The 12,664-nt window shown below is 50.6% G+C and overlaps 5 protein-coding genes across 5 annotated transcripts; all 5 read left to right on the top strand.

Annotated features, from left to right (window-relative positions):
- Nucleotides 1–1,203: 1,203 nt before the first annotated feature.
- sun1 (SUN family protein UTH1) lies at nt 1,204–2,523 on the top strand (the record flags this gene model as incomplete). The annotated part of the gene is made up of 1 exon (XM_040827443.1): nt 1,204–2,523. One exon carries the CDS (start codon nt 1,204–1,206, stop codon nt 2,521–2,523), a length of 1,320 nt encoding a protein of 439 aa, XP_040695485.1.
- Nucleotides 2,524–4,560: 2,037 nt separating this feature from the next.
- fhdA (putative transcription factor Tos4) lies at nt 4,561–6,375 on the top strand. The gene is made up of 2 exons (XM_040833173.1): nt 4,561–6,210; nt 6,261–6,375. The coding sequence occupies exons 1-2, from the start codon at nt 4,675–4,677 to the stop codon at nt 6,285–6,287; spliced, it is 1,563 nt and encodes a 520-aa protein (XP_040695484.1). The 5' UTR covers nt 4,561–4,674; the 3' UTR covers nt 6,288–6,375.
- On the top strand, nt 6,357–6,816 carry ASPWEDRAFT_286859 (uncharacterized protein). The gene has a single exon (XM_040833172.1). It carries the CDS (start codon nt 6,464–6,466, stop codon nt 6,776–6,778), a length of 315 nt encoding a protein of 104 aa, XP_040695483.1. The 5' UTR covers nt 6,357–6,463; the 3' UTR covers nt 6,779–6,816.
- A 122-nt stretch (nt 6,817–6,938) lies between these two features.
- Nucleotides 6,939–7,607, top strand: ASPWEDRAFT_35421 (uncharacterized protein). The gene has a single exon (XM_040834224.1). It carries the CDS (start codon nt 7,148–7,150, stop codon nt 7,469–7,471), a length of 324 nt encoding a protein of 107 aa, XP_040695482.1. The 5' UTR covers nt 6,939–7,147; the 3' UTR covers nt 7,472–7,607.
- A 187-nt stretch (nt 7,608–7,794) lies between these two features.
- ASPWEDRAFT_287200 (regulator of nonsense transcripts 2) lies at nt 7,795–12,279 on the top strand. The gene is made up of 7 exons (XM_040833174.1): nt 7,795–8,095; nt 8,187–8,231; nt 8,304–10,420; nt 10,481–10,930; nt 10,987–11,265; nt 11,328–11,823; nt 11,878–12,279. Exons 1-7 carry the CDS (start codon nt 8,077–8,079, stop codon nt 11,991–11,993), a joined length of 3,522 nt encoding a protein of 1,173 aa, XP_040695481.1. The 5' UTR covers nt 7,795–8,076; the 3' UTR covers nt 11,994–12,279.
- The last annotated feature ends 385 nt before the right edge of the window (nt 12,280–12,664 follow it).

Below are 12,664 nucleotides of genomic sequence, written 5' to 3'. Positions count from 1 at the left end.
ACCTGCGGCACGATGGATGCTGATTGGCGTTCCTGATTCGGAGGGGGGAATCACTTCCATGGAGTTTCCAGGGCTGGTTGCCAAGTCTGTCAATGCCCATTGGCCAGACCCCCTGGGTGGTAATTTCGGTAACCGCCAAGTCTGGGTCATATTCAGGAACAGGAAAACATTAAACAGCCGAGTAAACCTTGGAAGTGTAAATCCATATCGTTATTATTAGGGGTGTTCTTGATTCTTCCACCATTGATTACAGACTGTATAGTACTGTATTGTAAGTCCAGAGAGTCCAGACTGTGCATGGGAAAATAGAAAATAAAAATAAAAAGGAACACGCACTCTGGCTGGCTTTGGGCCACACTAGACCCCACTGTGGCTTGCTGCCTCTGATGCCCGGACCCCTGTGATTGGGCTGTTCCTGCTTGGCCTTGTTTCCACCGACAACCGCCAGCAAAACACTGGCTGTGATGATTACCTTCAGCCGGTGGGGCCCCCTATTATTATTACACTGTGTATTGCCTCTTCAACCGTGCCAAACACTGTGCGGACTCGCTTTCCCACTCAACTAGACCCCCCTGGCCCTCCCTGCCCCTGGGCCGCGCCAGAGTCTAAATCTCCAATTCCTTTTCATCTCCCTTGAACCGCCCTCTTCTGTCGCGATCTCTTCCTCTCTCTCTTTCTCTCCGCTTCTTCTCTCTCCCCAGCGTTTCGTCTCTACTGTCTTTTTTGTTGAGATTTCCTATCCGACCTGAGGGAACTTTCGTGTCTCTCTCGCACACTCTTTTGGAAACCTTTACGCTCTCTCGACTCCATTCTCGGCGATCCGCCTTTGATACACCGTCCCCGCGACTCTCCCATTCCTGTACAGAAGTATTTCCCAAGCGCGCGACTGGTTTGCCGTTCATGTATGTACACAACACGTCTTTGGCCTCCCCGAATTGTCATCTTTTGCGATTGGTTGTTCGAATTGCTTGGTCTGGTCTATACTCCGAGGTTCTGGACCTGCTAGCGACGGTCACACAAGGGCTGCATGGCATCATGTCGCAGCAGATCAACCTTGTTCGCTCATCGGGATCGTGACTGTTACGAGATGCACGCATGGTGCTTGTGTACCAGGCCTAGACTGCCATTGGACTACTATCAGATATTGTTATGACCATGACTAACTCATCCCTCTACAGATAAACAGTCGACAGAAACATCAAGATGAAGTTCAACAACATTGCCCTTTTGGCGACAGCAGGCATCGCCGTTGCCCAGCCTCACCACCACGCCCACCGTCACCACCACAAGCGTGGGGTCGTCGAGAAGCGTGAGGTCGAGGTTGCCGGTACCACGGTCTACGAATTCAAGCTCGGCGACGAAGTCATTTCCTCCACCCAGGCCTGCGATGGTATCGAGAGTGGCCTTTACAACTGGGCTGCTGGTGTCGATGGTGCCGATGCTTGCCCGTCGAGCTCCTCCGCTACTCCCACCTCGACCCCTACCCCCACTTCGACTCCCACTCCTACCACCACCCCGACTGTCCCAGCTGCTCCCGCTGAGTTCTTCGAGACCCCTAGCTCCTCGGCTACCCCCACTCCTGAGCCCACCAGCTCGGCCACCCCTTCGCCTAGCTCGGTCTCCTCCGCTGCCCCCGCTGCCAGCAGCAGCAGCTCCTCCAGCTCCTCCAGCTCGTCCGCTTCCGGTATCGACACTGACTTCCCCGATGGTGAGCTTGACTGCGACACCTTCCCCTCCGAGTACGGTGCCGTTTCCCTCGACTACCTCGGCCTCGGCGGTTACTCCGGTATCCAGTACGTCAAGGGTGACCTCCTGAACGGCCTCATCACCTCGATCGTTACCGCCGTCACCGGTGACAGCTGCAGCTCGGGCGCCATGTGCTCTTACGCCTGTCCCCCCGGCTACCAGAAGTCCCAGTGGCCCAAGTCCCAGGGCTCTACTGGCCAGTCCATCGGTGGTCTTGAGTGCAAGAACGGAAAGCTCTACCTCACCAACAAGGACCTTTCCTCCAAGCTTTGCACTGAGGGTGTTGGCGGTGTCCACGTCCAGAACAATGTCGGTCAGCAGGTTGCTGTTTGCCGTACTGACTACCCTGGTACCGAGTCTGAGACCATTCCCCTTGGCCTCGGTGACACCGAGCTCCAGCCTTTGACCTGCCCCGATGGTGAGAAGTACTTCAAGTGGCAGGGCAAGACCACCTCGGCCCAGTACTACGTCAACAACAAGGGTGTCTCCACCGAGGAGGGTTGCCAGTGGGGTGACGGCAGCAAGCCTATTGGTAACTTTGCCCCTATCAACCTTGGTGTCGGCCAGAACAACGGCAAGTGGCTCTCCATCTTCCAGAACAGCCCTACCACCACCGCCAAGCTCGACTTCAGCATTGAGATCAAGGGTGATAACCTGAGCGGAAGCTGCAAGTACGACCACAACACCGGTAAATTCACCTCCGAGACTGGCTCCAACGAATCTGGATGTACCGTTGAGGTTCTGTCCGGTGATGCCACCTTCGTACTCTCTTCGTAAGTGGCATCGAGCCGGCCTCCAGCATCTGACACATGAGCGATGTGAACATCGGCTGCCACCAACCGCTTCATCCGGCCAAAACAATTCAAATGGGAGGCCATTCACGACTCTGCCCGCCTATATTATGATATGTAGCCCAGTGCGCTTGCTTTCTTCTGTGTATCTTAACATATTGTTTTTGGAACCTGGATCCCCATCCTGGTTGTCTTTTGCGTCTCTTGTTTATTTTTGGGGACAATTGTGGTTAGATTTCACTTCTCGGGGTCAAATAACTTTGATTTCAAATTTTTTTTTTTCTTTTTATCTTCTGGTTATCTTTTCTATATTCCTTTTTTTCTATTCTCTGTGCAGTGGACTGAAGATTGCATATCCGAAAATAATGGTCTTAGACTGAGCTGCCCAAGTCAATTTCGCAGTATATATACCCACTGGATATCTGGAGGAGGCTGGGAGGTTGGTGGTCTTGTATGTTGATTGCTGAATGCTGATCGATATCGCGTGGGATTTTGTACATTTGTTTTTCTTTTGTATAAGAGTATTTCATTAGTCTTAATGTTTCTATTTTTGTTGGTATATATAAATAATGTAAATCTATCGTTGGTAGTTTATACCAGAGGGCTAAACTTATGCACGTAGACAGGGTCATCATGACTATTGGCAAGGCTATCCGTGATATGAATAGTGATGTACCAGAGTAGACCGCCAGAGGTTCACCATATTTATCAAAGCTAGGGATGCTATCTAGTAGTATATGATGTCAATTGACAGATTGACAGTTGGTACTTGGTGTAACGATGGTCTGTATATAGCCTGCCACGACGTCGTATGCCTCATTATTGTCGGTGACCCCTTCGTCCTCACCCGTCTAGTTTTCGTCTTCGAAATAGATCGCCTGGATGAACGCGGCCCCTAGTGCAAATAATTTATTCAATGACTGGATAGTACGGCGTACCCGGTAAGGTGTTTCTGTGCATATCCAAGAATGTCACCCAACAGCCATCAGGTGGGGGTGTGTGGGCGGTCGGTGAGTATGGATGGAAAGTGTGGCCAGAACAGAAATGGCTGGCGGTTGGGTAACATACAGTATGGACAGGGGTATCCATCTCTGTGTGTGTTTTCAGGGTTTCGATGACTCGCATGTATTGGGGTGGTGATGTCAGTATGAATGCTGCAGCTGATTATCAGCGGTGCTGGGTCTGGAGGGGCGAGTTTGATTTGATTGATAGTGGGCAACGCTACTATTAGGCCATATTTTGTTGGTTTTTGAGATAGATGCTATGATTCTGTGCTCTTTAGAAGCTCAATTTTCTCAAAACACATTTTTTGACGTTTCGAATACCTTTTCTGTCACTGATTTTACCATGCAGTCTGCTCTGCCATCCGCCAATCAGATGCCAGAAAACTCTGCAGTCACCACATGGTGATGCCTTTTCCGGTATAGCGTCATGCACTCTTTCGCCGAGGCGAACTGATGCAGCGTCACGTGATGCAACGGATACCCGTGACTCGAACCAAAGAACGCGAGGCACGTGATTCTAGACGCGGGGGGACGCGACTTGTACTGCTGGGATATAGAAGCCGCAAGAGACAAGGGGATACAAGAAAAAATTGGTTGGAAGGAGCACACTATATTTTCATTAATTTGCGCGCAGACTCTGTCACAGACGATGCGGTGCAACGCATATTTCTGGACGGCCAGGCTGTGAAAGCTGCGCGAAGTGCGTGGTGGAGCTCTTTTTTTTCCCCTGCGACCTCGTCGGCGCCTATCGAACGCGTCTCGGGGTGTAAGCGTGCATTTCCGCGCTGGACTCTCCGTTCCGGTAGGCATTCCTCCACCACACACCACTCCTTCACCCTTTTCTGACCAAGGCCTTTTCTCGTTCCTTCTTACAGTCAAATTCCCTGGTCTCCCAACCTCCTGAATCTCGTTGAGGGAGAGCGGCTTTTGATCTTTTCTTTCCCTTGACTTTCACACGTCTTTTTTCTTACCATCCTTCTATCACTGCCCTTGACTGGTGATTTTTTTAGGCATAGAACACGTCTTCGACGCGAGTCAATTGGTCTTCTACTTTCTTTACCTTCTTCTTCTCTCTCTCTAGTTGTGACCATCCTATAGTAGCTTGCCTCTGCTTAAGCTATTCCATATCCATCATGGAGTCTTCTCCTCCAAGGAGCAATTCTGTTGCTCCTGTGGCAGGCGTGAAGCGTCCAGCAACCTTGTTGCCGGCTTTTGAGCCATTGAGTTCCTCCCCTTCTCTTCCCAGACCTCAGAAGCGTGTAGCACGCGAAAACCATGGCATCGTATCCATGTACCCGACTCCGGTCCCGACATCGTCGACGCATATCATGTCCTCGTCGCCCCCGAGAATGGCCCTGTCACGCTCCCGTACCTTTTGCTCTAGCAGCTCCGAACGAACGCCCCTGTCCGCCGTCCCGACCCTGATGCTCTCCGAGAATGGCGAACCGCTTCGCATGGGCAGATCCAGTGCCTCCTGCCAGCACCAGCTTGCTGCCAACCGTATGATTTCTAGAGTCCACGTCCAGGCCACGTACAAGCCCGCCCCCAACCCCTTCGACCGTGACCGGGTTGAGATTATGTGTATGGGATGGAATGGGATCAAGCTCCACTGCCAGGGGAAGACATACGACTTGGCCAAGGGAAAGACTTTTACGTCCGATATCAAGGATGCCGATATTATGATTGATGTTCACGACGCACGCGTCTTGATTCAGTGGCCCCGGGCTGAGAAGAAGGATTATGCATCGACCGATTCAGAGCAAACATGGGAGGAGACCACCCCAAGACGAAAGGCAAAGTCACGTCGGAGTCTGCAGGACAGTCCGCTTGTCGAACATCAGCGTCTGGCTTCTCCTGTCTCTCCTTCCCCTGCTGCCGTTCAGGCCGCCCTGATACCCCCATCCTCGCCTCTGTCTACGCCTACTCGTTCGCGTAACGCGGTCGTTGTGTTTGAAGATGAGGCGTCTCCTGTTCGCCGGAATAACGCTTCAGATCTCGCCGTGTCTGAGGGTGCTAAGAGCGCTTCCCAACGTGTAGAGGACATTCTGTCGAGCTCGCAGTCAAGTGATATCAGTGATCTGAGTAAGCCTGATGACTTGTCTGATCACGACGAGGAGAATGATCCCATCGTGCACTCCTTTGGACCGTTCGGTGAGAATATCCTCCCGAGAATGGCCTCGTTTTCCGCTGCCGATTCGCCAATTCGGTCTTCTTTCGCTTCGCGGTCCCAGCCTGCAGCTCAACCTCTTCAGCCGAGTTACTCCCCAAGACAGCGATCCAATACTGCTGAGCAGAGAGTCGAACCCGTCGTCCGAACCAAGGAGTTTGAGGAAGCCATTGAGCGGATCCAGAACCATGCCGTCAACCAACTTGCCTTTTCCCGGCTGTCCTCGACTCCTTTCTCGACTATCTTGAACAACCTTCCCCCTACCATGTGGAAGCGTGAGGACCGCTCCAAGTCTGGACCGTCCAAGACTGACATCCGAGCCATCATCGATGCTACCAAGTGCATTGGCAAGGTCGCCCGTGAAGGCAAGGATGCTGCTGGCAAGCCACTCGAAAGTGAATACTATTACATTCCTGACTTTGATGATGACGACATGAGACGAGAAGCCGTTGTCCATGATCTCCGGAAACCAGGTCTCCGAAACTGCCGGAAACAACACAAGGTTCGACCCCTCAATCCATTTCCTATTGATCTATACTAATATCTTCCTAGCAATATTTCTGGCGGAAGCCGAAATAAGCTGCCACCCGGTCGATAAATAAAATTTCCTTTGTTCGATTCTTCCGATGCCTTCTGATCGCCCGGATGATTCTCGTTCTTAGTACATAGTTGCAATGCTCGATTTTTCCCTTTACGTTCAAGTACTCGCATAGCGTGGCGTGGGACATACCCTGTCTTGATTTTTATGTTGTTGAATGAAGGTGTATGATGTTATTTTTTACCCTTTCTTCCTTTCTCCCTTTCCGACTCCCTTTCCTCCTTTCCAGTTTTTGTTCTCCCTCGAGTTCGAAGTACTCCTTTTCCCTTGTCCACGTGCAATGTTTTACACTTCTCTTTTGTCTGACGGCGGCCTTGGTACCCTTCAAAAGATCAATTTCCCCTGGACTTCATATGATTTATCCTTTATATCTTCGACCTGTCACCAGCTTGTCTGCTGCTGGTGTTTGTGTTGTTTGTTGTCAACTTTGGACACCATTATGATTGTATGCTATCTGTTTCTGGCAGAATAAAATTTACTTATGTTCGAATATCTTCAAGTCCGTGCATGCGCATTGACTAGGTTGTATACTTCTATTTAAAAATCACGTGGTACCACGTCATGATGGATGATTGAAGGATAAATTCGACTTCACTAGAACAACCATCACTAACTGACCAAGCTATCCACCAACTGAACTTGATGACCTGACTAGTCTAATAGCTGATACTACTGCCTGTTACATAGTATTTGCCTCCAGAAGAAATGGCCTCATGACCGGATCAAGACGTCAACCACGCTCATCCTTCCATCGCCACATGGACAAAACCATCACTCCATCCCATCCAACTAACTAACCCACCCTCCACTCACCTCATCTTACAGATAGACAGAACCCACTATGCCCATGCCCAAACCAAAAATACCAAGAACAATCCCAACCGGCCACAAAAACCCCTTCTCCGAACCCACCCCGGACGAACACATCCTCTTCCTCCCCGCAAACCCATCCTCTACACCCACACCAGCCCAGCCACCTTCTACATCACCGGATAGTATGCGACAGCGCGAGCGCGAGCGCGGGAGCCCACCGAAACCGATGATTCGGAGACGTCAGAGTTGGGGCGAGAAGGATCGGAGAGCGGAGATGAGGGCGAGGCTGTTGGCGGGGGAGAGGGAGGTGGGGAGGGAGTTGGAGTTTGTGGATGTTTTTTTGGGGAGGTAGATTTCTGAACAATTTGCTGTATATGTAATATGTATCTTGGTTGTGTTTAAGGGTGGTGATGGTGGTTATGGCGATGTGATGGTGATGGGTTGGGATTGGCGATGGGGCTATGGTGATATGGATATTAGTTGGGACTGGATGAATTGGGCAGTACTTTAGTATGAGGAATCAAGTGATAATATAGTTAATATTCACAAGACAAATAACCACCATTCAGTTACTTAGGTAGACAGCAAGATAATCTGTATAGACTGCAAACTCCGGATAAACCCCGCAAGCAAAAAGTGCCCGCCTTTGCACAACCAACGGGACCAACCAACCGCCTCCGGCCCTCCCACCTTTCGCCATCATCACCGATTCATGACTCCCACTATCTCCTCTCCATCCCCATCCCCAATAAGATAAAAAATAGCAGAACGCGCAGGAATCTCGCTCCGTGTGCGCATTCCTGCTCCCCGTCCTGGCTCTCACCAATGTGGCGTTCAAGTCACTCATGCGCTTTCCTTTCGGACTCTCTGAAGGGACCCCACGACGATTGAAAACGAATATCATATAATAACCCCCCCGAGAATTGGCAACGGACTGAGCTGAGTTGGAGCTGAGAAATGGATCGTCCAAGAAAGCGTATGCATTGCTGGATATTATTATATTTTTGCTTTTTTTATCATTTCTGTTTGTGATGTATTTTTTTTCTAACGCGGATCTACCTATCTAGGGGAGCTCCGCGATTTGAACGAGAGAGCTTGGAATGGCGAAAGTGGTAAGTCACTATTCTTATTCAAAAAGGCAACACAACCAACCATTTATGACGGATCTAATACTGTTTTTCAAGATCTCTTCCCAGTTAGCAAATCGCTTGATTCGGCCTTGAAGAAAAACACGGCCTTTATCAAGCGTCTCCGCACGGGGATCAACGCCCCCTCCCAACAAACCTTCCTGGGCGACATCCGCACCCTCTCGCTGCACAAGTACCTTTCCGAAATCATCTCCGCCTGCTACGAGGGTCTCTGCAAGCTCAAGTCCCCCGGGGAGATTGCCGCCGGCGTCGAAATCACAAGCGCACTGCACCAACGCTTCGGACCGGCTGAGTTTACCCGACAGATTGGATGGTTACTTGGTCGGGGATTGAGCACGCCTGACAAAGGGCAGTTGAAGGCGCTTAGTGCGGAGGTGCGCGAGCGCGAAGAAAAAGAACGGCTTTCTCGACACCGGGTGTTGCTGCGTGTGGTTTCGGAGTTGTGGCTGGTGGGTGTGTTGCGGACATTGGACGATATCGAACGACCTGAGGATCTGGGCGCGAAGGGTAAAGATGGTGTTGTTGGGATTGGAGCGAAGCCGGCAGATGGGTTTTCCAAGGTGAAGGTGGCCCCGTCGTCGACATCTGCTGCGAGGGATTCAGACAAGGAGGCCGAGCCGTTTCCCTTGGAGGTTTTGAAGGATTTGCTGGGTCATGATCGCGACCATACGAATCTTCCGCTTGCGGTGTTGTTTGTCAAGAGCTTTAGCTGGGATATCCTTGGTGTGAAGACGATTGATGAAGGGAGGAAGACGGTGGAGGCGGATGGTGCTACGACCGCTGCGGATACGAATGGGGAGAATACGGCAGACGCAGAGAACGACCCCCCGTTGACGCCCGAGAAGGCCCAGTTGCGCTTTAAGAGCATTCTGAACCGGTACTTGGAGGATGTCAAGGCGCATGTAGTCCGCGATCAGAGAGCGTTGGCGACGCAGAGTCGCCGGAACGCAGAGGCTTATGTGAAGAGTGGCGAAATCTTCGAGGACCGGCAAGCGAATTTCGAAAAGCAGACCAAGTCCCTGGAGAAATTGGTTGCGAATACACAGGTTCTGTGTGAGGTTTTGGGGGCTGAGATGCCGGTTTTGCCGGAGCAAGAAGCGACCGATCCGGCGTCGAGTGGTGGCATTGGGCTTGTGAAGACTACTGAGTATCTCCGGGGCCAAGGCGAGGGTGCAGGTATCTGGGAAGACGAGGAGGAAAGACGATTCTACGAGAACCTGGTCGATCTTAAGGGCAAAGTGCCCGCGGTTTTGCTGGAGGACGGAAAGAAAAAGAAACCCGAATCCGAGGAAGCAGGAAAGAAGAAGCCGGATGGCGAAGCAGCGGCCGAGACAGGAGCAGAGAAGCCTGAATCTGCCAGTCAAGCTGCAGCCTCGGAAGAGAAACCTGCAGAAACAGATGACCAGTCTACGGCCATTGCAAGCAGGACCGTTGGTGCTCAGGTGGACGCGCTCTTGTCCAAGCTTCCGGATTTGCAGTCGAAAGACCACGTCGATCAATTTGCGCTGGACTTTTGTTTCGTTAATTCCAAAGCATCAAGGAATCGTCTTGTCAAGGCTGTGTCGGATGTGCCCAAGGGCCGGATCGACCTGCTGCCTTTATACTCTCGTCTGGTTGCGACTCTCGGGCAGTATCTTGCGGATATTCCTCAAGGTCTGATCACTTACCTGGACGAGGAGTTCCGGAGTCTCCAACGCCGGAAATCAAAGGAATTCCTCGGTCAGGTTAGAATGAGTAACATTCGTTACCTTGCGGAGTTGACCAAGTTTGGTGTTGTTCCGGAGCATATCATCTTCCACTGCTTCAAGGTCTCGCTTGATGACTTTTCGCGCATGAACATTGAAATCATCGGTCACTTGCTAGAGAATTGCGGACGCTACTTGCTTCGGAACCCCGAGACTGCTCCCAGAATGGCCTCGTTCTTGGAGACTCTCGGGCGAAAGAAGACTGTGCAGCACTTGGGTCAGCAGGAGCGGATGATCATTGAGAATGCGGTCTACTATGTCGATCCTCCTCCGCGGCCTGCTATCCAGCAGAAGGAGCGCACGCCTATTGAATCGTACATCCGCAGATTAATCTACATGGACATGAACAAGCGCAACTATACCAAGGTTCTGAAGTCAATTCGGAAACTCCACTGGGAGGAGCAGGATGTAAGTTGCAATTTTGGGGGTTTATTCCTCTAGATACCTTGCTAACCGTCTTCGCTCAAGATTGTCGATATTTTGGAGCGTATGTTCAGCAAACCTGTCAAGGTCAAGTACGGCAATATCCACCTTCTGGCAATTCTTGTCAGCGCTCTGTACAGGTATCATCAGGACTTTGTGGTTGGCATTGTGGACAACGTCCTTGAGCAGATTACTCTAGGTCTTGAGCAGAACGACTTCAAGTTCAACCAGAAGCGTATCGCCGAAGTCAAATATCTTGGAGAGCTGTACAACTACAAGATGATCGATTCGCCTGTGGTGTTTGATACTTTGTACCGCATTGTTACATTCGGATATGAAGGCGGCACGCCAATTCCTGGAAGGATTAACGTTCTGGACTTGCCGGATGACTTTTTCCGGGTTCGTCTGGCTTGCACTTTGTTGGATACATGCGGTCATTGCTTCGATCGTGGATCTGCTAAGAAGAAGTTGGATTTCTTCTTGACTTTCTTCCAGGTATGCTTCTACTGACTACTGGCGCTCTATTTGTGCCTAGGACTGATCTGTTTTAGTACTACATCCATACGAAGGACCCATTGCCAATGGACCTTGATTTCCTCGTCCAAGACACTTTCGCCATGGCTCGTCCTCAGTGGAAGCTTGTCACTGACTTGCAAGAAGCTACGCGTCTTTTCAGTGAAGCGGTGGCTCAGAACTACAAGACTCAAGATTCCGAGAGACCTGTCGAGCCTGACGAGGATGACGCGGATAGCAGTTCATCTGATGAAGATCTCGAAGAGGACGGAATCCCAGAGATCGATGAGGAGCAGGAATCTAGCGACGAGGTTGATGTAAGTTTATCCTTAATCTAGTTCTACGACCCTCGAAATTTATACTAATAATTACCTTCCAGGTGTCTGGTCCGAACGCAGAGCAGAACGGGGATAGTGATTCCGAAGATGAGCAAATCTTCGTCACACGTCAAGAAGAAGAACGCGACCCGCAAGCCGAGGCTGAATTCGACCGTGAATTCGAAAAGATGATGGCCGAAAGCGTGGACTCGAGACGATTCGAACGCAAAGCCGTGTTTGACATTCCATTGCCCATGAAGCGAACCGGCCGTGATGCTCTTTCGTCCGAGACTGCCCCTGAGGGTTCCCAACCTCAACCACAGCCCGAACCCCAGCCCGTGCCCCAGTCTCATCCTCAGCAGCCGAATACCATGGCCTTTTCTTTGATGACCAAGAAAGGAAACAAGCAGCAGACGCGTACCATCGATCTGCCATCTGATTCCGGCTTCGCCATTGCCATGAAGAGCCAGCAACAAGCGGATCGCGAGGAACAGCAGCGAATCAAGAACTTGGTTTTGAACTACGAGATGGTCACGGAGGGCGACAACACCACTGAAGGTGAGAATTCTCCATCACAAACTAATTACTATAAACCTATTCTTACTAATTCAGAAAAAGTGGCCGAGAAACGAACCCCTCCCCACCGTGATACCAGAATCGACAAGTCAGGTGCAAACCGGACCGCATTCCGCTCACGCAAGCTCCAACTCAGCGACGTCAACTGGTAATGAAATTTCGACTTATGAAACCCTTACAAGTTCAGATTTCTGCATCAAAACAGAACAGAACAGACGCGCATCTTTGCATCGGCTTCTAGTCTGTAAGCAAGACTTTATTTGCATTGCAAAAAGGCCCTGCCTCGGTTGACAAAGAGAGCGTTGTTAACATGACCGATTGCGTATATCCACAATATGAGCAGTAACGTCTTCAACAGCCCCTGCTTGCTTGTCTCTTGTGTCTCACCTTTCTTTTTCCTGGTGATAACTGGCATTGCATCTGAGATAGCCATGTGTGGCTTGGTTCGGATGCTGTTCCTGGGGGAACGATAACTTCCGTGTGGTTTCTCTCTTATTTAAACCGTATACATTACGTGTCTATATCAGGACTAGGGCATGGAGAAAAGTGGAAGTGGGGCGCAGGTGAAGAAAGTGACGATCCGTGTCTAGATGGAAGGTGAGAGAGGGGCTGAGAGGCTAGGGGAATTGGCGACATAACATATCAAATTGCAATTACTCGTGGTAGCTGGGAAGACTGACAACTGATGGGAATTTTCAACTCGGATTCGGAGATTTATTGAATCATGATAGTGGATGATGAATTTGAATCAGTAGCTTTACAAAAAAGGACTCTAATTCTATTCGTCTCTTTTCAAAAGGCCACAAAGTACAAGTACAGTAAG

This window comes from Aspergillus wentii, assembly GCF_001890725.1.
Source record: "Aspergillus wentii DTO 134E9 unplaced genomic scaffold ASPWEscaffold_1, whole genome shotgun sequence".
NCBI lineage: Eukaryota > Fungi > Ascomycota > Eurotiomycetes > Eurotiales > Aspergillaceae > Aspergillus > Aspergillus wentii.
The sequence above is the reverse complement of the archived record's forward strand: the minus strand, read 5'-3'. Positions and strand labels throughout refer to the sequence as shown.